This window comes from Prenolepis imparis, unplaced genomic scaffold (genome assembly GCF_030444845.1).
Source record: "Prenolepis imparis isolate NDT839.2.m4 unplaced genomic scaffold, iyPreImpa1.0 SCAF_7, whole genome shotgun sequence".
In the NCBI taxonomy this organism is placed as follows: domain Eukaryota; kingdom Metazoa; phylum Arthropoda; class Insecta; order Hymenoptera; family Formicidae; genus Prenolepis; species Prenolepis imparis.
Genome location: NW_028141165.1, coordinates 2,064,397 through 2,090,798, shown reverse-complemented (window position 1 = coordinate 2,090,798; position 26,402 = coordinate 2,064,397). Strand labels below are relative to the sequence as shown.

Here is a 26,402-nt window from a genome sequence, read left to right as displayed (position 1 = left end):
AAGAAATAAGTACTCTCGAAACTTATTAACTTGAGACACATTCTCGAAAGTAAAAGCAAAAACATAGAAATGTAAAGATAGAGAAACACTGATATGAGGGGAAGTAGAATATAAACAGTGTTATTTTTTTAAATATCAAAATATTTTCAACATTTGTTCTACATCTTTTATTGTTTCATATTTGATATAATAGGAAAATAATAAAATGGAATATTTTTTTATTATAATATTCTCTACAAAATATTATATTATAATAAATTTATAGAATAAATAAATAATAAAAAATTATATACAATTTTTAGTAATGAGAAATCAGTTCAACCTTTGCATGATGCTTCTGAAATAATTGCAGTATGGAGATGTAGAAGAGAAAAGAGAAGAGAAAAAAAAAGAAATAAATTATTTTACATCCCTAAATACATGTATAAGGGCAGACGGACCACTACCGTATCGCCTGGTATGCATGCATCGGGCTTTCATATTATACATACATGCACGTACCGTATGCACCGCTCGCTCGTGCAGTCGTGAGGGACGCGATCGACCTCTCGCCGAGAGTTGCCTTAACCTCTTGGATTTTTTCTTACTCATTTCAGCCCGCTGCCTGCCCGGATGCGACGAACAGCACGGACACTGCAATCGACCCAACGAATGCATGTGAGTATATATAGATATATATTACTCGTGCGCACGCACGTATATGCGTACATGTGTGTGTGTGTGTGGATGGATACGTTGCGCTGCCTCTCGTACAATCGCCGACTAAATTCCTGGGGCCCCCCCGACACGGTGCATCCACTCTTCTGTATGCACCGGCGCGGCGTATGCATGTAAGCGCGATAATAATTACGCGCATACCTATCGTAAATTATCGTTCGACGCGGTTTCCGAAAAAAGCCCACGGGTCGACTGTATAGCCACAGTAGATCCACGTCACGATGCCAAGTAACGCACGTAGCTACGCAGAGAATACATATTTCGCAATTATTCTATTCTCCAGCGAATTATAAGTTAGAATTTTGATCGGCACATTCACCTCCCAAACAATCAAGAAATTACGAAATTTTTTAATAATATATGTATATATAGAAAATTATTTTTCAATTATTTAGATTCTTTATAATTTTAATTATGCTAATAGCTAAATTAAAAACAGTTCAAGTCTCGAAAAAATAATTTTTACTTGTAAAATAATTTTTTATCTCCTTCATTTGTGAGTAATGAAATAACGACGATAAATAGTCCAGAGTTTAGGGATCGATATGGTTATTATTTCCTCAGCAGCAAATGAAATTAATCGTATTGTTCATTACAAAATGTATTCTTTATGTATTCCTAAAGTTTCGTAATTTTACGACTTGGGAGACTCTCTCTTTTTTCTCTCTTTTTGCGAGGAAACGAGCTGCCCGGTAGTTCACCGGTTTAACAAATTTGCCTTTAAAATGCTATAAATCTGTTATGCATTTTATGTCGACGAGATGGAGGCACGAAAAGAGGCCCCCGCTCCCGAAGAGCGCACGAATAAGTATTAAAATCCTGTTTTGTTAAATAATCTCGAGTCAACAATTTTAATTAATAATTCCATGCCGGCATGCCGGGTATTAATGTTATGGCTAATTTAAAAGCCAGAGATACGCGTCGCGCATCTCCTTACGTATACCTAAGTAAAGGAGGGTCCTGTTACGGCGCCGCGCGTTTCGCGACGGCATTATACAAGTGCGCCCACCCGTTGTATATATTATCTTACGCATATTTTCGTAACGCTTTTACGAGTACGGACGAAAAAAGGAAGAACGAAGCGGAATTCGAAGCTTCCCGGCTCTTCTTCCCGTTTTAACGAGGCAGTTTCCGAGGTGCCAATCGTTCCTGCCCTTTCTTCCTCCCCGGGTTACACTCTCCTCTTTCTCTTTCCCTCTTCTCTGTCTTTCGCTTTCTTCTCTCTTTTCTTTCTCTCCATTTTTTCCCGTCTTTGTCTCTCGCCGCCCGACGTGCCGTTGAACCTTCCGATTTAATTCGCCGTTTGGCAAAATTCCGGGATCCTCGAGACGTCGAAAGAGTTTCCGCACTCGCCCTGAAAATCCTTCGTATAACTTCGGTCTAATCTTTTTTCCTTTCTTCAGCAAATATTTCGTTTATATGTAGCAATTTTTTAAACATTTTTAATTTTTAATTTTCATCATATATATAGCTCTTTTAATTTTCAATTATTTTATAGAAACATGTTCGGAGAGATGTAATGAATTTTTTGCAAAAAAAAATGACATTTGATATCAAGCAGTTGAAGCTTATTTCTGCCGCGAGAACGCAATTGCGGAATGCAGAACGCAGTTAAATAATACGATGATGACTCGTCTTATTCCCGGATGCATCGCGAATGTCACGCGTTTCTCGGCCTCTCGGAATCTCGGTCTGGACAAGCGTTAACCCGAGGGTTTGGAGTTAACTCGATCATCTAATTACTCTACGACCGGGGTTAATTGTCCCGTTAGTCACAGCCACGAGTTCGTCAGTCGCGTCCATGGACGGGTTTCGTTCGCGTGTTTTTTCAATTACTCAGTCTTTCTGGAATTTTTATAAATTCTTAAAAGAAAAAAATACATATTTAGTTTATTTCAATCCTTTTATATAAAATCACACGATTTTTTAAATCAAATCTTAAACTTTTTTAGAATATAAATTCGATTAATTGTTTTTCTCTCTCTTTACGGTTTAATATTTAAAAAAACTTGTTTTAATAATTTAGTCTTTTAATTTCTTTCTCTATGTAATAATGTTTGTCTCTCTCGAGCCGCCGTTCCCTCGTAGTTGAAATCGTTGATGCCGGCGCGTCATCGCGAGGTTCGAAGGTGCACGATTGTGAAAGGAGGAACGACTGTGGATTTTCCCGCACCGCGAAATGTGCTTCGTCGCCGCGAGTTCTCCTAGGCATATGAATATCGAGAGTTTCTCGCGGCGATGGCGAACGCACTATGCGGACTATGCGTGCCTATGCATCCGAGAATGCCGAATGACTCAATCCGGGAATGCAACGCGAGACTCGCAAAACCACACAATTTTATTGTTAGTTTCCTCGGTTCTTTTTGAAAAATCAATTGCTAAATATTTCATTATTATTACGTTACGGATATTTTCCCGCATTCTCGCCGAGAAGTAAATAAGTAAATTGCAGTAAAATTCCTTCGCGATGTATTCCTTTACGTTACAATATGTTAAAATAAATTAGATGTTTCATATATAAATCATTGATCTCATCTTAAATCTTTTATAGCGGAATATTTAAAGAATCGTAAAAATCAGAAAAAAATCATTATTGTTCCTTCTTTTCGCATGTAATTTGTTCAACAAATTTTTCCGCAACTGCTAGTTTTCAAAATAATTATAAGGTAGTAATTGCTACTATGGACCACTCTTCCTATATATCATCGTTTTGACAGATACATGCGTTTTCGTAGCCTCGGGACTCTCTCTTCGATGCTCTCGAAAGTCGATGAATAAAAGTTTCATTACGACAAGGGGGAAAGAGGGGGATGTAACGGAATTTGATCGACGTGTTAACCTTGATCGCACTCCAACACGTGTACATACAGGACAATAGCTAACGCACGCCACCTCGATCGATAGATAATTACGTAGATTGCGGGAACGGAATTACGATACGCTCGTTTTCAGTCGCGCGGCGTATATTCGCGGCATAATATACTCGGAAAGGACGATAACGATCATTTCCTTCTCCTTTTTTTTTTTAAGCGTTCGGTCTCATGAAATATCGTGGTTCGCGAACGAATCACGGCCATCGTCAGAGTCTCTCTTCCCCATTGAAATTTCGGAGTCGTGCGTGCGTGCGGTGGCTGCGAATACCGATGACGATGCAACGATGATAGGCCTCCTTGGTGCGAAAAAGATCGAACGATATCGCCGTGAAAAGGAAAGCAAAGAACGAGATGGAACTATAAAAAAACCACCTGTCATGTTTTAGACACATTGAATTTTTACTAATATTCTCAAATTTGTAATGAATTTTGTGACTTGATATTCTTTGTACGTATCTATCACTCTCATCCGAGATATATAACGTCGAATCTTTGCGAATCTCTCTCGATATATCGTTTCGGCATCCCGTTTAAATCCCGGCCGCGTAATAACACAAAGGTCAAAGAACGCACTCGCGTTCGTCTCGAATCGTGGCGGTATCCTCGCATCGACGAGGTACGGCGAGGAGAGAAGAGGAAGACGGAAGAGGAGAGAGAAGTCAAGAGAGAGAAAGATCGTCCTCTCTCGTCTCGTCCAGCGAGAGAGACATTTAACCGAGCCTTCGGAATTTCCATAACGGCCGACCGGAGGAACCAGCCGATCCTCCGCTGAATCCCTTCCTCTTCTCGACCTCCCCCCTGGTCCGTCAGTGCATGACCTATCTCCCAGCGGTAATTATGGCATAGTCGCGATTCCGTTTCTGTCGGCCTGATGCCGATCAAAAGTTGAATGCGCGCGCGATCACGTGGATATGACGTTCTCCAGGGGAGATTCTACCAGTAGTAGATTGATACCTCCTTCATCTTCGTCTCTTTGAAGGAGCGGCACAGTTCGGTTCGACGTTCAACCCCCTTCGTCCGCGTTTTTTATCGCCTCCTCTCACCGTCTTCCTTCTTCTTGCGCATCCTTTCTCTCTCTCTCTCTCTCTCTCTCTCTCTCTCTTTCTCTCTCTCTCTCTCTCTCTCTTCTCTCTCTCTCTCTCTCTCTCTCTCTCTCTCTCTCTCTCTCTCTCTCTCTCTCTCTCTCGTCGTCTCAGGTCGCGCTTTCTCCATCTCTCTTCCTCTTCGTATACATAGGGTTTTAATAGTATAGTCATGCGACGGCTGCAGTTTCTTTCCCTCTGCCGTCTCGTCTTCTTGGCTCTCCGTTCATCTTTCTCTACCTGTCTCTCCCTTCTCCATACCTTCATCCTCTTACCGTCTCTCTCTCTTCTGCGATAGAGCCGCAGCGACAGAAGGAAAGAGAGAGAAGGAGCTATCGTGTAGCGACGTGTACGAGTAGTAGAGTTGGGCATCGCGCGAGCGCACACGCACACACACACACACACACAGAGGAGCGTAACCTTTCCTTGACCCGCATACTGAACGGCTGTGCCGAGGCTCGAACCGTGGGAACACACTACTCGACAACTCATTCCCCACCTCTCCGCCAGAGAATTCTATCTCCTTCTCCTCTCCCGGTCTTTTCTTCCCCTCTCTTCGCGCCGTCGGTCCCGCGTCTTCTGTCTTTCTGTCTCTCTCCTCCTTCCGCGAAGTTGTCCTCCGTACTATCGTCCCTCTCGCTTTCTCTCTCGCATCCCGGGCCCCTTCCCTCATCCCTTGGCGGCTGGTTCTTCCCGCTTGCGCCACCTTGGTCCCCTTCTCTACCCTTCCCTTTTTCTCGTGTGCACCCTGCGCTCACGGTGAAGCTGTTTCTCTGTAATTGTGTGTGTGTGTGTGTGTGTGTGTGTGTGTGTGTGTGTGTGTGTGTGTGTGTGTGTGTGTGTGTGTGTGTGTGTGTGTGTGTGTGTGTGTGTGGTGTGTGCACACACGTGGCGCACACCATATAGCATCCTCTTTTCATTCCGTCTCTCGTTCCATCTTCTTCCTCTCTTTCACCATCTCTGTCTGTTTCTCCTTCGTTCCTCGTGAAGCATAACCCCCGCATATATAATGGCCGACCGGCGGTATCCTCCTCATCTCCTGGCACGTCACCCTCTTCATTCTTCCTTCTTGGCGCTTGATTTCTCTCTCTTTCTTTTTATCCACTTTTAAGATATTCTCTCTGTCGCTACACGTTGCTCTTCCTCCCTCTCCGCGTGCGGAGTGCGAATCTTTTCTTTCTTCGGTGTCGAGAAGTCTCTCCCGTCGTCCTGTCCCCGCTTGTCTTCTTGTCGTGTGTGTATCGTACACGTTCGCGCTCGTCGCCGACCTCTGTCCTCCTGCTTCGCGCCTCCTTCCCTCCCCCGCGAGAGTCTTCCTCGTGCACCGGGATTTCGTCGACCCTCTTCTTCGTTTGCCCGTGACTGCTTTCCGTCCATCATCGTGAAACTCTCTCCTCGTGACCGACAGAGGATAGGAAATGTGGAGAGAGAGAAGTAGGAACTCTCTGAAGTATTGAAGTACGGAGATTCAACTTCACGAACCTCCGTCACAACAACGTGACATGGCTAATAGTCTAACCCAATTCAATAATACCAACGCCATGGATCATCATCCATTCGCGCGACAACTTCAGTAAATCCCTATCCCGGACAGGCTCGATGTTATGTACAGTTAGGAGAAGAAAGATTTATCTTCGTGAGAGGATGATTCGGCCTATTCGCGGAAACGTGACATACCTCCGTCATCCATTCACCCCTCCGATTGTAGATAGATATGATACGCGCGTCAGCTTTTTGATTTATTTCTCATTCCCTCTGCGTAAGCATCCGAGCATTACTAAGGAGCCACGTCCTGTCGCGTTCTGTTGCAGATGTCACAACGGCTGGAAGGGTCCGCAGTGCAATCAGTGCGTCCGATACCCGGGCTGCCTTCACGGTAGCTGCCAAAAGCCCTGGGAGTGCGCGTGCGACGAGGGTTGGGGCGGGTTGTTCTGCAACCAGGACCTCAACTATTGCACGAATCATAAGCCGTGCCTGAACGGCGGCACCTGCTTCAACACCGGCCAGGGCCTGTACACCTGCTCGTGCCCGTCAGGTTTCACCGGCAACGAGTGCCAGACGCCGCTCTTCGATTGTAACTCGAAGCCCTGCCTGAACGGCGGTACCTGCTCGATGCAGGATTCGTCCGTAAACGGTGGCTACGTCAACGGGACCGAGTCATCTTCCAAGCAACATCATCGAAGCTACCGTTGCACCTGTCCACCCGGTTGGCGCGGTCGACACTGCGAGACGACGACGAAATCCTGCCGGGACTCGCCCTGTCGACACGGTGCCACCTGCGAGGATGACTCTGTACGCGGCTACGTGTGCCATTGCCCGCCCGGTTACAACGGCGCCGACTGCGAGTTGGAAGTGGATGACTGCAAGCCGAATCCCTGCGTGAACAACGGCACCTGCACGGACTATATCAATGGTTATCGGTGTACCTGCCAGGCCGGCTTCACTGGCGAGCGCTGCGAGATCAACGTGGACGACTGTCAGGGCGATCCGTGTCTGAACGGCGGCACTTGCGTGGACCAAGTGAACAGCTTCCGCTGCCAGTGCGTGCCGGGTTACGTCGGCCGGCTCTGCCAGGATAAGGTGGACTACTGCCTGGCAAAGCCGTGCGCGAACGGTGGCAGGTGTATCTCCGGGATCAACGATTATCGGTGCATATGTAAACCCGGCTTCACCGGCAAAGACTGCAGCGTGGACGTTGACGAGTGTCGGAGCGCGCCGTGTCGAAACGGCGGTACGTGCCGGAACCGCGTCAACGGTTTCCTATGCGAATGCCCGAACGGCTGGCACGGTGATACCTGCGGCGAGGAAGCCGGCGCCATACCGGCCGCTCTACCATCAGCATCCACGATCTTGAACGCCGAGCTGGCAAAGGCGCCACCGGAAGAGCCGTCCTCGAGACACTGGCCCGGCAATCTGTCCAAGCACGTTGCCTCCAGGGAAGTCGGTCTGTCTACGGAACACGTGGTGATAATCGCGACCGTCTCCACGGTTGTGCCGGCCTTCGTGTTGTTTGCCGCGGTCACCGTGATGTGCATGAAGAGACGACAGAAGCGGGAACAGGCAAAGGCCGATGAAGAAGCCAGACTACAAAACGAGAGAAACGCGGTGCACAGTAGTATGAGCAAACGTAGCGCCAGCACCATCGGTGTCGGTGGTGGAGGCGGCGGTGGTGGCCTCGGGGGCGGCAGCGGTCTCGGCAGCGTCGGAGGTCTTCTCGGCGGTGCCGGTAGCGGTCTGATGGGCACAGGCAGCGCTAGCGTCTGCGCCCTGGGCACAGGCGACGCACACATGATCAAAAACACCTGGACAGCGAGCAAGAGCGTGAACAACGTCGCGTCGGCGGCGCGACAGGATGATTTGGACTCGTCGTTTCAGACCGACGTGACGCTCGACAGCTCGTGCTCGGGCTACAAGCCGGAGCCAGTGCTGCAGGACGGCCGAACGACGAGGACGATGAAGCAGTTGAACACCGAGGCAGCCGCCCATCGGGCGTCCGCCCACCTCTATCAGAAGGAGAAGGACTGTCTTGGCCTGGGCCTGGGCCTCGGCATCGGGGTCCTAGAGAGCGCCAAGAGGTCGTCCGTATTCGCCGCTGCTGCCGGTAACACGACAGATAGCTGTTACAGCACCGCGGAGGCCGCGCTTTTGAAGAGGCCGATGACGATATCGGATACCATCACCATCGTCGCTGGTGGTAGCAGTCCACCGGGAAGCGGCGGCGGCGTCAGTGGTGGTAGTAGTGGTGTCACGGACAATAGCAGTTGCGGAGTGTATGTGATAGACGATCATTACAGGCACGACGCCGCGTTGGCGGCAACGCTCGCGACAGAGGTGTAGTAGTGTCCTCCGGATGTCGGACATATATAGTAGACTCCATTTAGAGTGATAGAGAGGAAGAGGGTGGAAGAGTGAGTGCGAGATGGATTTATAGAGCCAGTGCCAGTGAATTGACCGGACCATCCTGTTCGATTTCCCGTTCGATTTTCTCGGACGGCGCCGCCGCGACGCCTTCGTCTCGCGGATGCCTGTGAACGTTTGTTTTTCTTTCTTTTTCTATCTTTTTCTATCTTTTTTCTATCTTTTTTCTTCTTTTTAAATTTTTGATCACAATTCTCCTTTGCGAGCGAAAAGTACGTCGTGCATCCGTGATCAGCGCCGCCGGTGACGAGTAGTGTGTTTCGTCCCGTTACTGCGCCGGGACAAAAAGGACGATAGACTGGCGACAAAGACATTCGATCGAGAGAAAGAGAGAGAGACAGAGCGACGATGGAGAGAGACGAAAAGGAATTAACGCGATGCTGTGGGGGTCGGCCGGTTCCCTCGATGGCCGCCGACCCGATTTCTTAGGTATTAATATTATATCGTGCTCGAACGCGAAACTCTGTACAGAACTAATTTATTATTATTGTTATTTACTTATATTGTATTTCCGCGATTGCTATTAATTATTATTATTATTATTATTAATATTATTACAACTCGCGCGCGTATCGCATTGTCATTGTTCCCGGTATTAGTTTTTCTTTCCTTTTCTTTTTCTTTTTTTTTCAAAATTGCGTGACCGAGCTGCTCTCAGCTGCCGATCAGAGCGAGAGTGTGCGACAGTGAGCGATCTTACGTGTGCGTGCGAGATTGAGTGAGGTGAGAAAATAAAGTGTATGTGTCTGTGTGCGAAAGAGAGAGCATGTGCATTTGTGTTGTTCGTGTGTATACGTAGTTGCGAACGAGAGAGTTCAACTGACGGATCAGCATCTTCGAACAATGTCGTCTCTTCGAGATTAATATTTTGCATCAATGTTTGCTATTTATTTTTTCTTTTTTTTTATACATACTACCAGTTGCATTCCTTTTTCTTGTATATAGAGGACCGTAGTCCGGCGTGAAGTAAAGTAAGTTTCCGGAGTTTAGGACAACGACGAGGTCGACGAAAAATTGGCGAGAATTGACGAGAAAAGACGAATTACGTGAAAAAGGAAACGTTTGCTCGACTCTTTGGGTTTCTCGATTTCGACGACAACCCCGAAGTGTCGAGTAACTCGATCTCTCCGAACATCTGTTTTTCACGATTTCCTTCAACTTTTGGACGAAAGACGATCCTTAAATCCGGAAATTGTCACTTCAATCATGCCGATCGACGGGTCATTTCGCAACTTCTTCCAATAGATGCGCGACGAATTTTACAGCAAAAGAGAAAACGAAACATCAAAATAATATCAAAACTCTACGGAGGAGAAAGCCCGCGTCTTCTCTTCGGTATATTTTTGTCGAATTTTTTTTACGCATGAACGGATGAGGAAGAGACAGATGGTTCGTCCATCGTTTCTGGCAAAAAAAAGAAATTCCGAAGAAATCGCGCGCATTTTCCTCAAGAAACATAATCTGTTTATTACACAAAGTATCCTCCGGCCATTCTCATACAGACACGACATTCGATGAAAATATTCGCGCTACGTACGACTGAGCGGACACAAAACGAGAATAGACGTGTGTATAAATTATGCAAATATAGATATATATATATATATAAATAAATAAAAATATATATACGTAAAAAATGAACACAGTGAGAGAAATAGAGACCCGACGTCGTCGTCGACGGTGCGGTTCGTTTCAAAGCGATTCAGCGCCGAAATCAGCGAGGGGCGATTTGAAAGGAAACCGAAGGGGGGCGAGGGAAGGTTCTTGACTATCGTCGCGCGAAGGAACATCGGATCGACCGATCCTTTTTTTTTTCTCTCTCACCCACGTCTTTGATCTCGGTTGCGACCCATTCTTTCCCGGAGGATGCAAATACTTTGTCGAGAGGAGACTCGTCTCGAGAATTGGGCGTCTGAAAAATTAGGATCTCTTTAGAAATAGGACGTGTCGTAATTTTCACGGATATCCTTTTCATCTCTCGAATTCTCCACCGTTGAGTATTGCGTCACCTTCCGACTAATATACTTCTGGAAGGTATGAAATGAAGAATCGGACGAACTGAGATCTCGAAGTTAATTAAGGTTTCGCGAATTCGCCCGTCTCCCCCTAGCGATCGGGACGGACGCATTCGCGAGAAATCGACCTTATATCAGTTTTCACGCGAGAAGGGAAAGAAAAAATTATCTCCCCCCCCCCCCCTGAACATCACGATTCGGCTTTCGTAAAAATGTTTTCACGTCGGCCGCGCTTATTTCGGCGACACGGCTCGCTGACTTCGCGCGCGAACGCGCGATAGAATAGGTGACGATTGTATTTTGCGTGTTGTTAGTCGCACGGTTGAGATGATGATAATTAATTTATTTATGACTGCTGATTGCGATTTTACACGGCGTAAACAAAAAAATGAATAAATAAGCGGCGATTAAACGCGTCGACGATAATCGGCGATGACGATATTAACGCGTTAGAAACGCGTGTGTGCGATGTACGATAAAAAAAGAGTGAGAGCGAGTGAGAGAGAGAGAGAGAGTTGTAGCGAACAAAGATTCGATGATGTTCCTGTTACGAGATAATGATAATTAAATAAATGAAATGCAAGTATCGACTAAGTCAGGCTTATTTTCGGGTCTCGTTCGCGCGCGGACGTGCAAGAAAAAAAATTAATAAATAAAAGGACGTATACGTCATCCGTTTGGCTTTCACCTTCCAATCTTCCCCTCCTCCCACCCTCCCACCTTATTGCCGTCATGCGCGTACAGATTCCGGATTAATGAGAAGCGCGTGCGTATAAGTGCGAGATTATGTTATTAACGAATTGCGATTTTGTGTAATAAAAGAGAGCTGTTGTCATTTTTTTGTACTTACAACTTCTTCGGACGATTCGATACGTCTCGCTCTATTGTTGAACGGTCTCCATTATTCTCCCCTCCGCGATGTCATCCCCCCCTTCATCTATTTTCTTCCTTGACTTTTTCTTCTTCCATCCTCCCTCCTCATCTTGTCAGCATTCACCGCGTTTCGCGTTAGTTTTTTCCATATTATTTTTTATTCCTATCAGCGATATACGTATCTCTGCGAGAAAAATATCGAACTTCTTCCTCCCCCTTTTCCGTATTCCTTTGAATAGTGGCCTTTCGTTCGCGACGAGGCATATCGACGAAGATTGTGAAGACTTGTCCCATAGGCGCGTACTTCTACCCCCCTTCCCCTTCGTTTTTTGTATAAAACAAGAAGATATAACACAGCGTATACATACACAGACACACACGCAGCACATCTGTATATTTGTAGTAGAAGTATACAATTGCGATTATTATTAATATTATTAATATTATTATGTGAAACGTGTAAATATAGATGAATTGTCAATATAACGATGTCACGCAAACGACAGGACGATTAATAATGATACATTAAAAAATGAATTCAGTGTCGTCTTTTCTCCCCCTCAATCATCCGAGAAACCTATTTAATCATATAAATAGTATATTCGAGATATAGATTAATAATATATATATATATAAAAAATTTTGAGAAAGATTTACGCTTCTTTTCTAATATTTTTCGCTCGATAAAATTAAAAATAAATTTTCTTCGATATAGTGTATCTTGAAAGTATTTTATTTTCTTAATCGAAGCAACGCTAAGAGAGCGATCCGAATCTGGAATAAGCTTTTGTTATTTAAGATGACAGACGTTCGTGAAATGTGCGGATTTCCCGGGATACTGAGACACCATTCACCGAATGCGTTTTCATCGCTATTTCCGTACTCGTCGTCATCATCATCATCAGGACAAATAGGCCGCACCGGTGCGATATGACCATGGAACGCTTGCGCTCGCGAAAGTTTGTGGGAAGCTCGAGGGAAAAAGTCCGGTCGCGAGAAGGAAGTCTCATCGTCGCGGAACAGCTCGAGATAGCGCGGTACGATAAGCCGGTTACGACTTTATATAACTACGCGAGAACCGTTCGCACATACCGGATTCGAGGAGGCGCGTCATCTCTTCGAGATGCGAGGTCGATGAAGCTCTTGATCCTGAAGCTCGTGATGTGACGTTATATATAATATATAATTCACAGAATCTCGGAAAATATAAATAAATTATTTATGACAAGGAGGCTTTTCTTCGCGGAATTGGGCGAAAAAATTCATACTTTTTTAATATTAATATTATAATTCATATTACAATATTAATATTATAACAAAATGTAAGATGTGATTGCCAGTCGAATTTTAAAAACAAGGTTAAGAGTATTTTATTGACCAACACTGGCTGAAGCAATAATTCTTTTATTACGACGTTTCGACCCTAAATTGGGTCCTCTTCAGGCTATTCTTTAATGTAACGTGGTAAACCCTATACGCACATGATGTTATGTTAGAATGTGAGTTAAAATTGACAGAATCATAGTCAGTATCAAACTACTGTGAGTTTGATACTGACTATGATTCTGTCAATTTTAACTCACATTCTAACATAACATCATGTGCGTATAGGGTTTACCACGTTACATTAAAGAATAGCCTGAAGAGGACCCAATTTAGGGTCGAAACGTCGTAATAAAAGAATTATTGCTTCAGCCAGTGTTGGTCAATAAAATACTCTTAACCTTGTTATTAATATTATAATTATAAAATATAATTTAAATTAAATTAATATTAAAAATTTTAATTTAATTACTAATTTAATGTGAGCCGATGAAATTAAAAACTTTCACTCGTCAAGGATTCCCTATTTCATGTTTGATCGCCAAAATTCGAACGAGGAGATCTCTTTTTTTCGAGAGAAATGAGACAAGATATCAATTTTATCGAAATTCCGAAAAAAACGCTTAGCTTCATAGAGATAATGTCCATTGTTTGAAAGCGTGCGAAATACGCGATGATGAATACACGTTATGCGAGGGAAAGAGAAACTCGACGCGGTAAAGCTGGTTGTCACGCCCTTGTAATCTTAACAGCGCGGGCTGTTGGTTTTCCTCCCGTGGTCTCCTCTTTCTTATGTAAAAACACGCGGCGCGCTGTGTGTTTGTTATGCCGCTGATCGCGATCGTCGCCTCGTTCGCTAATTGCGAATGTCAAAGCGCGTGCGAGAGTCTGAGTATACGCAAGCGGGTATACTATACCTGACTAACCCATTTGCAAGGATTTGCTCAGTTATTACCTCGTGCAATTATCTCTTTTGCGGTAACAGAAGAGCTGTCAGTGTTTCCCACAGTCAGCGGCTTCGGTCCCCCGGTGAATAAAGTCGACAATTTCAGTCGTATTTTAATTCGAAATATGATTATGCGAAATAATGATTATTAATTACGTAAAAGGGGAATTATATTTGTTAGGGGGAAAAAGGGTAGGAGATGATTTTTATCGATTTATCGATCAATTAAAGTCTCGGCTGTCATTTATAAATATCGACAAATTGACAAATAAATTATATAAATTTCCTTCTCCAATTTAAATTTTTTAAGCATCTGACAATTTTGTCATCTGGTTTCCATATGCGGATAAAATGACTTGTAATATTATGTAAAATGACGAAGATTTAAAATAGATTTTTTATGAATAAAAAGAGATTAATTTTAGTGAATTTTTTATACAATTTCGCTATGTAATTTTTAATAAAAATAAAAATAGAACAAAAATATAATTTAAAAAAATCAAATCAGAGACGCAGAACAAAAAAAAAACAATTAGTTATAATTACACAATCTAAAATAAAATTGAATACAATCGAAAAAAACTCATCATCTCGCTGGTACGCTGACATTTGTCACTTTGCCCTTTGGCTATATGATGCATAAATTAATTATCCATTACAAAAAAATATTGCAATGAGAGAAATGGAAAATATTAATACATTTTCTTTTTGCTGTACTGTACGGTGGTTTCATAGAGAAAGTGAAAGCATTTACTGTAATTATGTAATTCCTTATGAAGCAATACCACAAAATTACGCGTGCAAAATGTATTATTCCTCATTATTATTATCCACTATCGTCGGCAGATCGAAATCATTCTACATTCCAGCAGATATCATTCATTATCATCTTCAGAAACCTCTAATGAATTAGGCATCGGCTTTGTCATCTGTTTAATTATCTTACAATTAGAAAAATTAGCAATTTGCCATCTTTCCTATATACGATTAGAAACACGATATCATTATTAAGAGGATTAAAAGCGATGATGAGACTTGGAGAGGAGATTGTGTGTATTTGGCACACCGCGTATATATCGGCGCGGGCAGAAACCGGGGAACCTCGTGAAAGCCATCGAGGGGGACCTCCGGCCCCCTGCCCCCCTCGGGATCCTCATGAGGGCCGAGAGCTACCCACGACTCATCGTGTCGTTATATACGCGATGGTTATTACCTGCAGCAACGTATTACCGCTGAGCTGCCGTTGCCGCTGCTGCAAACCCATTACGATTGCCATGGAATTCTTCGTTTGCCCCCTCCCGCCCCCCTTCTCTTTCTCTCTGTCTCCCTCTCGCTTCTCGTCATCTCCTGTATAACTTTCCTACACACCTTCGTCCTGTCCCTCGATGACGACGACGCTTTACCCGTCCAATTCCCTCGACTTTGTATCTCGTCCTCACTAAGAGTCCCCCTTCTTCTCCCCCCTCGCTGGTAGAAGAGGTGACTGGTACTTGGCCGCGATTTAATCGCGATCTACCTCGCGAAATTCGCATAATTTATGAGCGAGCGCGAGTAACGATTTCGTCAACTCTCGTCGAAGTTGAAGAGACCTCTCTCCCTTTTTTCACACGACATTATTAGCGTTATTATATGTATATATATATATATAACGGGGTCGCTGCTCGACTTGTTGCTCCAGACGAGTACGGACCTTTCGTTTGATACCAAGACAAGATTTATCTTCGGAAAATATTGATAAGAAAATGCAAATTGTCTTAAGAATGAATCGCGACTGAAATAAAAGAAAATAAAAAGCAGAGGCGTATTTATATTAATTTCGACTTTGTCGTGTCTCGGAGAGACGTGTGATATTTTTCCAATTTATAAAAGCGACGGGGCGAGAGCGCCGAATTACCGGGTAGGAGGACAGCCGACGAACCGTCGCAAACTGTCGCCATCGATCAGGGATATGTATAAGGGGTTGGCGCGACCGGGCCCTTCGCGCGATCCTCGTCGCGCTTCAACGACCACGAGACCATCGACCACCCAACACACTGTCAACCGCAACCGTGTCCAACATTATTCCGTACCGTATAGTTAGAGAATTCGGCGCCGATTGGAAGCAGCGGTCTGAAAAATTGCTTCGTGTCGTACACGGTCGAAGCTGTCGTCGCCGAACATTACTCGTTTTCGTCGATGAAATAATCGCGTTTTTTATCCCTTTTTCTTTTCGAATCGACATCTCGATTTGTCTCGGTGTCAGTGTTTATTTGAAAATTTGTCCGACCATATTTCGAGGAAAAGTAATTAAAATATGGAACAAATTATCGTTGTCATATATGTATATAATTAAAATTAATAATATTTATTATATAATATATAGGTGTGTATGTATGTGTCTTTGTATAAATTTGCAAGAATAAAAATTATGTGTTTTTATATTTATATTTAAATTCAAATATTAACATCTTCGGCTTTATGGGGTGTGTGAAGTTGGCACCCCTATGTTATGCTATCATAGTTCTGTTAAGAGTTCTGAGTTATTTAGAACCATAGGAAGAGTTCTTGATAATTTTTAGAATTAGTTCCGGTCATTACGATAACGAAAATCAGTTTCAAAAAATAGGGGTGCCAACTTCACATTTTTTTACACATCGAGTTCGAATAGTTTTGAGCAGAATTTTAAGGTTCTTTTAAATAGTTATAGTTCCTGATTATTTTTTGAAAGAGTTCTGCAATTTTTAGATAAAAAAAAGTACCTTCAACATCGAAGATATTTCTAAAATATCAAGTTCTCGTGAAAAACGTTAGAGTTCGTGATTTTCTAAATGTTTCGTAAAAGTGTATTAATTTTTAAAAATCAATCTCTTCGAAACTATAATAGATAGAGCCATTCGGTTTTCACGTTTTTTCTTGTCTTATCGAGTACGATTCAGAACTCTAACGTCTTTGTCCAGAACTTGATATTTTAAAAGTATCTTCAATATTGAAAGTATGTTTTTTTATCTCTATAAAAATTGCAAAACTCTTTCAAAAACTAATCAGGAACTATGTAACTATTAAACAATTTAAATTTACTCACCTCACGGTTGCTCCTTTGTTGCCCGATGCCTCCCCGGGCCTCCTCGTAGAAGTTTCGAAACACTTGCACTCGCGTTTTTTTTTTTTCGTTCGCGGCGACGCCCGGGTTTTAGCTATCACAATCTTCGACGCGTTTCGGTAAAACGCGAGACTCGCGAGAGCTTATTCGCGAGCGAATAAAACCGAAGCTCCATTTTCGCATCGCCGCATTTTCCAAGACCCACTTTTCGCAGGGGCTTATCGAACGAAGATGATCAAGAGAACGACTTCGCCGCGACGTACTGAAGTCGCCCAAGGACGCAAGCGAGACGAATATTGAGCGAGATTCACGGCCGACGAGATCAATCTCGCGCGTGCGACGCGATCGGATTTATACGACAATTAACCACCAAAGACGCTAATTGATACACTCGTCCTTTCGCGGACCGGCAAGAAGCGCGCGACCATTGATCACGAACAATCAAAGAAGAGCACTGAAGGTGGAGCTAGACTGGCACTGCCAGGTTCGGAACGCGCAACGATACGTCGCGCCGAGTCGTAGTGGTGGGGCATTGTAGGGGTCGCGACGTGGGAGCTCGGCGAATCACGTCGCGACTACATGCCCCTACCAGTCGTAGTGGTGGGGGTATGTAGTCGCGACGTGATTCGCCGAGCTCGCACGTCGCGACCTCTGCAATGCCCCACCACTACGACTCGGCGCGACGTATCGTTGCGCGTCCCGAACCTGGCAGTGCCAGTCTAGCTCCACCTCCAGTTCTCTTCTTCGGTCGCGCGCTTCTTGCCGGTCCGCGAAAGGACGAGTGTATCAATTAGCGTCTTTGGTGGTTAATTATCGTATAATTCCGATCGCGTCGCACGTACCAATATCGTAATCGCGATCGCACGCGTGAGATTGTTCTCGTCGGCCGTGAATCTCGCTCAATATTCGTCTCGCTTGCATCCTCGGGCGACTTCAGTACGTCGCGGCGAAGTCGCCATCTTCGTTCGATACGTGCTGCTACATTCTCGTGGTATTTTCCATCGTTCGTGATCAACGGTCGCGCGCTTCTTGCCGGGCCGCGAAAGGACGAGTGTATTAATTAGCGTCTTTGGCGGTTAATTGTCGTATAAATCCGATCGCGTCGCGCGTACCGACATCGTAATCGCGATCGCACACGTGAAATTGATCTCGTCGATCGTGAATCTCGCTCAATATTCGTCTCGCTTGCGTCCTTGGGCGACTTGAGTGCGTCGCGGCCAAGTCGCTCTCTTGATCATCTTCGTTCGATAAACCCCTGCGAAAAGTGGGTCTTGGAGAAAGCGGCGACGCGAAAATGGAGCTTCGGTTTTATTCGCGCGCGAATAAACTCTCGCGAGTCTCGCGTTTTACCGAAACGCGTCGAAGATTGTGATAGCTAAAACCCGGGCGTCGCCGCGAACGAAAAAAAGTAACGCGAGTGCAAGTGTTTCGAAACTTGTACGAGGAGGAGGCCCGTGGAGGCATCGGGCAACAAAGGAGCAACCGTGAGGTGAGTAAATTTAAATTGTTTAATAGTTACATAGTTCCTGATTATTTTTTGAAAGAGTTTTGCAATTTTTATAGAGATAAAAAAACATACTTTCAATATTGAAGATATTTTTAAAATATCAAGTTCTGGAGAAAGACGTTAGAGTTCTGAATCGTACTCGATAAGACAAGAAAAAACGTGAAAACCGCATGGCTCTATCTATTATAGTTTCGAAGAGATTGATTTTTAAAAATTAATACACTTTTACGAAACATTTAGAAAATCACGAACTCTAACGTTTTTCACGAGAACTTGATATTTTAGAAATATCTTCGATGTTGAAGGTACTTTTTTTTATCTAAAAATTGCAGAACTCTTTCAAAAAATAATCAGGAACTATATAACTATTTAAAAGAACCTTAAAACTCTGCTCAAAACTATTCGAACTCGATGTATAAAAAAAATGTGAAGTTGGCACCCCTATTTTTTGAAACTGATTTTCGTTATCGTAATGACCGGAACTATTTTTAAAAATTATCCAGAACTCTTCCTATGGTTCTAAATAACTCAGAACTCTTAACAGAACTATGATAGCATAACATAGGGGTGCTAACTTCACACACCCGGCTTTATGAAAGATTAATTTACAAAAAATCCTTGCAACATGTTGCATATCTCGTTAAATTAATTAATACAATAGAGATTCTATAAATAATTCTGCGGTACCTTAAGAGATTTTACTTTGAAGGAACTACTTTTCTTTAACATTTTCATTATTTGTTTTATGCGGTTTATTTCCTTTATAACACTCAGGCTTGACATCGTAGGTTTGAATACGTCGCTGCATCGATGCATTCATCTATAGATAAAGTGGCGGAGGCGGAGAGAAGAGAGAAAGATGCTCGGATGCACTCTACCTTCCCTCTTCTCCTCGCACTTTACGTGCTCGTAAACTCAGCGGAGGGCAAGTGAAAGTCCTCCGAAAGATATATAGAGAGTATCGAGGAGGAGAGAGAGAAAAGGAGAGACAAATGTATATGTATGTACACGCGTGTGCGCGAGCTCGTGGCCTCTTACTTTTTCGCACTTGTTCACCATGCGCGCAATGTGCACGCGTTGCATTCTCTTCAACTCGTGCGAGAAGGAACATCAATCTCTTTTCCTCGAGAGAGTATACACCCTATCCCTTCCATAAAAGAAAGATAGAACAAATAAATAAGAAAGTATCTGACTTTGCGTGCAAATATAGAAATTAAAAAAATTTCTATCTAAAAAATATATATATATATTTTTTAGACAGAAATATATATAAATAATATATATAAAATATATATAAATAAATATATATATATTATATATATTACATATTATATAATCTATAAAGTTGTTTTATAAAATAAAAAATTATTAATATAATTTTTTTAAAATCGTAATAATATAATCACAATTTCTAAAAAAAATGGAGATTTCTTATTATTAATTCACACTTGATAAGAGATGCGAAATGAATAAATGATTCAATGAAAAAATATCGTAAATTTTTGATGGAAAAAATTTCGTACTCGATTCGACAATATAATAACATGGAATATGAAAAATTCACTGAATTACCGTGAATTTAAACTTTCGCTTTTTAGGGGCCGCATCTACAGCCGCGAATAGTCTTATTAGTCGTGCAACGGCGATTTCCTCCGCCTAATCGTCGGCTAGTACATACATACACACACGTAAGACCTCGCACACAGAGGCGCTCCTAGTGTGGAAGAAACTGCATCGCGTTACGAGATGCATCCCGGTATTATCTGCCGCTTGTAGCGAGCTAAACGAGCGCGTGTAAAAAAAAACGGGAGCAGCAGCAGCCTCTCTTTCTCTCTCTCTCCTCTCCGCCCCCGGTTCGGAAGCGCCATGCGAAACCGTAGGGTCAGTACCGGCGAAAAAATTAATTGGGCGGATGTAATCCGACGATTCCCACGATTCGACTATAGTAATCGGGCAATCTCTCTCTCTCCCTCTCTTTCTCTTCTCAGAGTGTATGTGTTCACGTACGCAGGTGGCAGACGATGTAACGTACGAATCGACGGACGATCCGGTCCATTATCGTTGACGGTCGCTCGCGCAAATCGCCTCTCTCTCGTGTAGGTACCTCGTGGTACCTTTTTAAGCGGCCGATCGCCGCTGTGATTGTCCGCGTGTCGTTTTTGATCGACAAACGGAAATCCGCGCCCGACGACACCGTGCGACACTCGATCTGTCCCACGATACCCGGGTCGATCTCGAATTACGGACGAGTCATCGCATCGGAATTATTCTCCTCGATGTCCGAACGGGACATCTCGGGGACGCGAGGCGTGATTTTCCGACTCCAACTCGTGTGCGTAGCTAATTTGCCGAAAAAAAAATTACACCACTCGAGATAAACCTGAGAGAATTACCCTAATCGAACTGCTGATAAATTAATATAAATATTATACAGATATATTCCACAGGTTTGAAATTTACTCACAATGGATGTTTCTTTTATACATATATTATTTTTTTTATATTAATTTATTATTATTTTTTACACATATAATCTCCATCAACTTGCGCCAATTCTTGTCCTATTTACCTAGCCATGTTCTCACTAGCCTATTTACCTAGCCTTGTCCTCATCTTTAAATCATCCCGTGCATCTTGGCTCCAAAAAGATGGAGATCGGAACTATAAGATGGATAGGGGAGCACAGTTCAACCTAATTTGGCGATTACTTTCCGAGTTTTGAGACTTGTATGAGGATGTACACTTTTATGCTGGAGCAACATATTTGCTGGATTTTTGTGAGGACATGGCTACATGAACAGTACAGGCACTTGTATCGTGCTGGCGTAAGGCTGTACAAGTTGATGAGGATTATGTGTAAAAAATAATATATGTAAAGGAAACATCCACGTATATTGTGAGTAGATTTCAAACTTGTTGAATAAATACTTTCTGAGACAAAGAATTTGGAGCATTACTGTCTGATCAACCCTAATTCGACATATATCATTCAAAGTATTCATCAGATTAAAAGGGGAAGACAAAGAGATGGCGCATCAAGAAATAAAAAATGCGATCCGCCGGAGGTATTGTGTGTATATACATACACGTCTTTTATATACGCTTCTAATCACATTTCTCTCTCGCGGTCCATCGCTCGTCCGTTAGGAGGCGAGAGGGAGATCTCTCTCGTAACAGTAATTCCTAGAAAATGATTATGGGCGAACGGTGCGCGCGTAGGTGGTCGCTCGTAGGATTTTCCGAGAGAGGGTGAAGGAAAGAGAAAGAAAGAGAGAGATCTCTATCTCTCTTTCTCTCCCGATCGTGGCATAACGCGGCCGTAACGTTCACTCGCACACGAGAGAGAACAGGTCCGCGATTCTGTGCGAGAGTCGATTCCTCCGCTGACATTTGGAACTCCTTCGCGCACCTTCCTGCAAAAGTATGCACACCAGCTCTCGGATCACCTCTCTTCCTTCACCACCACCACCACCATCACCTTCTCGTGTATCCCCCGTCCTCGCTTCGCACACCTTCGACTCCCCCTTTCCTGCTGTCGTACGTTTATAAATGATCGGGTCTTAACGGTCTACCATCGCCGCGCGCTGCCGGCTTTACCTACATTCTGCGAGCACTGAATGTATATGTACGTTGTAACGCGTTAATGGTGCCTTCGCGAATGCGCCAGGGAATGTCCTTGTCTGAAGAATTTGCAAGAATTTATCGAAATTTTGTCGTTTCTCTACCACAAATCCTGTGGATATGAAAAAGAGAATGATAAACTCTTTGCTTTTCAATTTTATATTAATATTTATAATAGCAGAATTATAATTCAGTATTTAATTGCGAGAGCTGGATAAAGCTGAAAATTTTCAAAACCATAAAAAAAAAGAACCGTTTTGTAACAAGTTTCCAGATTCTACACGACACAACTCATTTTCCTGTCTAGATGTACACACGGTAGCCTGGTCGCGCTTCGCTAGCCTCGGACGTTACGGAAAATCATAGTTCAGTCCACTTGTCGACAAGAAACAAACACGGTAATCGATTATCGTTAGGCGGAGGGGAGATTGCGCAGAGTCATTAACGACTCGCGCTGTACCCCCGTTGTGTTGGGTGGAAGAGAGAAGGAGCGCGAGAGGGTAGCGGGGGCTTTATAGCGCATCGGAAACCACCGCGAGGTCAGGCTCTCGAGGCCTCCGCGAGCCTTTTTACGACCGCGGTTAAGAACCAGGCACCGGGCCCGCCGGCGCTTCGCTACCTTTTGACCCCGGCTCGAGGTGCCAGATGCGAGGAAATGGTGTATATGTGTATACACACACATACATACACATATAATGTAAAATGTTAATTTCATCTTGTAGATTTTTTATTACGTATTTTCAAAAATCTGTAAATATAAAAAATTAATATTTTATTTGCTGCATATGGAACAATTAAAAAAAACAAGATATATGAAAAATCTATGGTCGAAAATCTTGTCCGAAATTCGCTCTCTCTATCTGGGATATTTTTAAAACATTGTCGTTGGAATTAAAAAAAAGACAAGCGATCCCTCTTGTGTTCTTTCACTCTCTCTTAACGCCATCAATCTCTAAAAGAATTCCGAATTCTCGTTATTGCGAGTTAGTGCCTAGGTCCTCCTCGTCTCAATCGGCGCGTGCATAATATACGCATCTGACGACTTCCTCGTGTCTCTTTCCTCGCGATATCATCTCTCCCGCGGCGCCCTGTCTCATCTGTTTTTACAGTTACCCGCATTATCAATCCCGCATCCACAATAAAACGTAATCGCGCACACACACACGTGGATTAACGTAGCGCACAGAGTTCGCAATTTCTCTCTTTCTACGTGCGTTGAATATTGATCTCTCGCAACTCTTATTCGCGTCATCCGCTAATCCCGCCGTTATCGGAATTACTTCTATAAATTAGCGTGATCTCTCTCTCTCTCTCTCTCTCTCTCTCTCTCTCTTTCTGGCCGCCCGCGCGTTGGGAATCGCTGAGGTCGCGGCTCCCGGGACCTCTCGCCGCTTTTTCCGAAGCGAGAAACCAGCCTCGAGACGAGATGTGGTACTTGGCTACCTTCTGACCTCTCTCGTGCTTCATCCGCCGAGAACGCGAAGAGAGATAGAGAGAGGGATGGAAGGAGAGGAGCAAGAAAGTCGATTTTCCTCTTTACCTCTCCCGCGCTTCGTTTCGTAGAGTTTTGCGAGTCGGGGGCAGTTATTAAGTTTTAGATCCTCGTACGTGCACACGCGACTTGCCGAAGAAAACTCGCGTTCTCCAATTTCTTTAATTCAATATCGCGAGTTAAAAGGCGCGAAACTCTCTCGTTCCACATCGTACATCTGCCTGTCGTTGCAAAACTGCACATCAAGATCATATTTTTACTTCAATTTTGAAATCACGCTAGGGCAAACGTGCTTGTGAAAGATTTCTTCGAGATTTAAACTCACATACAAATCTCTCTTCAAAATTAAAGAATCTCTTCGAGTTTTGGTGAACGCAGTGCAATATGGATTGAGACAAATTATGCATATATATTTATATTTATTAGTTCTTTTTTACGTCAATCTTGTAGACGAGTTGAAAAGGGAGAATAAATCTTCTTGATCCTTCATGAGATATAACGGGGAACAATAATCTATTTATAAACTTAACAGAGTCACCTCTCATACGGAAACAAGTGAGGACACGAGGAGACAATATATATATATTACGCTCGTAATCTATAAAATAATAGTTAGAATTAAAATTAGAACTAAAAACTCTGCATGTGAAGTATAATAATTTACGGGTTACCATTTCAACTCGCGCGGATAGATACACGACCGAGAATAACATCCTCGCGCTCTCTTTTCCAAGAGATTCCCCCCTTTAATTAATCGACGACACGCGCGGAGAGGTTTCTCTCGCGCGATGCATCTCGAATCAGGAAGATACACCGCAGCATCTTCTCCGTCGACGGAGGATATATACGGTACGAAACGGTACGGCACGATACGTTCACCAATGACCGAGTGGCACGGATCCTCTCTCGCATCCTTTCCTCTCCTCCCGCCTTCATCTCCGCACATGAGATGTTTGCGCGCGCGCGCACATATGTATGCATGTGCATGTGCATATGCACTTGTGTATGAATGCACGGCAAGAGAGCAGATCTGCAGGTTCCGTGTACGTCAACGGGAGCCTATCTTAGCGTTCGAAATCACCGTCGTCGGACGGTAGATTTATTAATAGTCGTCGCTTTGACGATGATGTTCTCTCTCCCTCTGTCCTCTCTCTCTCTCTCTCTCTCTCTCTCTCTCTCTCTCTCTCTCTCTCTCTCTCTCTCTCTCTCTCTATCTGATGGACCATGCTCGTCTAACGAGGGTGGATCAAGCGACTATCCAGTGACGTAGACTACTTGAATAAGGTAATATAGTTTTTCTTCAGACGGATCGGTCCTACATTATATTTCGCCGTATATTTCTGGTCTGTTTAGCCCTCAAGGCGGACCTTTTTTTCTCTCGCGATAAATTTAGCTCCGTTTTTCTTGTTTTTTTTTTTTTTTTTTTTTCATCGAGATCGACTATGATTCTTATTCGCGGTCGCGGAAATCGAATTCGGAATTCCACTCGCATTGCGTTACGCCGCATTCTCTTTGATCAGAGAATCCTCCTTGTACTTTCTAATTGTGCCCTCGCTTTTCTTGCCTTGTCCCCCCTTCTGGTAACAAACGCGGCCGATGATAACACGGTTCGTGATTTTTTCGTAACAACCGACCATTTTCTCTCTTCTCTTTCTTTTTTCCACAGACCACTTTTGCTCGCGATGAGCCTTCATTCATCGGAACCTGGATTACTGCCGATAGTTTATTTTATCGCGATTCATTAATCCCGCGAAATCGAAATATCGAATTTCCCGCGAGTATCACCCATCGATGAGGGGAGGGGGGGGGGGTATTATTAATTATATTACGTCTCTCAAAGAGTACACGGTCTGTTGAGCAAAATATTCCCGGATGCAATATAAAAAATTGCACCTCCACGAAATCATTATCCGATGTTAGAGACTAGATTCAAGATAATGAAATTTTTTATCTATCATCGAATTCTATCGAACGATACTACACAATGGAATGATTGGCATTATTAAAGTATCGAAGAGTTGTCATTCGAATCCAGGATTATTACTGACGACATATAGTATTTTATTATCGTGATTCATTAATCCCGCGAAATCGAACCATCGATAAGGAATATTATTAAACACACATATTACGTCACTGAAAGTATACAATCAGTTGCGCAAAATTTTCCCGGATGCAATATAAAAAATTGCACCTCCGCGAAATCATTGTCTGATATTATAGACTATATTAAAAATAATGAAATGTTTCGTTTATCATCGAACGAGGCTACACAATGGAGAGATTGACATTATTATTGAAGTATCAAAGTTGTCTCCGACTCATTGCTATACGGAGTGGCGATCGCGCACCGGAACTGGTTGCGGAATCGGCCATGCCTGTTACATGAATAAACTATCGTCGCGTCGTCGCCGGGTTACGTAAGGATTCGCGTAGTCGCCGATGCATGGAACGCATCGCCAGGGCGCAATTGGTGATTACCTGAAGACAGCGATGACGGTGCCCGGCGACTTGAAGGTGACGTGAGATTACTGATGCCTTAATAGGATCCGTTAAATAACTTAACAATCGGGCATTACGTTACCTTGGATATTTTAATTAACCGCAATCATTATTTTGCGGTTTCTCTCGTTCATTACGTGTATAAAAAATTCTTTGTATGTAAGTACTGTTAGAGGTATTTACTGTTATAAATAATGAGACTATTGAGTTACACACATATCATACATAACACGGTTTTTTGAAATTATTATATTAATTATTATGTATATATATTTTAAAGGTAATTTTCAGTGACATTGCAACGTGTTGCTTATATAAAGCTTATATAAAAAGTAATAATTCTAGATTAATTAGTTGATGTTTCGCAGATATTTTAATTTTCATTTTACATTCATTTTACAAACGAATCGATGTATCGTAAAATATGCTAAAATGTGTAAAAATAAATTCATCT

At 43.2% G+C, this 26,402-nt stretch overlaps 2 protein-coding genes across 4 annotated transcripts in view; one reads left to right on the top strand and one right to left on the bottom strand.

Annotated features, from left to right (window-relative positions):
- The window catches only part of Delta (neurogenic locus protein delta), a 57,635-nt gene extending 45,615 nt beyond the window's left edge, over positions 1 to 12,020 (top strand). For all 3 annotated transcript variants that reach the window (XM_083042650.1, XM_083042648.1, XM_083042649.1), the window contains 2 exons: positions 597 to 657; positions 6,484 to 12,020. In XM_083042650.1, coding sequence (XP_082898776.1) covers positions 597 to 657; positions 6,484 to 8,509 — 2,087 coding nt within the window. In that variant the 3' untranslated portion in view covers positions 8,510 to 12,020. The remainder of the gene's footprint in view (positions 1 to 596; positions 658 to 6,483) is intronic.
- Positions 485 to 26,402, bottom strand: part of LOC145938845 (hsp70-binding protein 1) — a 48,301-nt gene continuing 22,383 nt past the window's right edge. Inside the window, exon 7 of the transcript XR_014425745.1 lies at positions 485 to 633. The gene's annotated coding sequence lies outside the window, so the exon portion shown is untranslated. The remainder of the gene's footprint in view (positions 634 to 26,402) is intronic.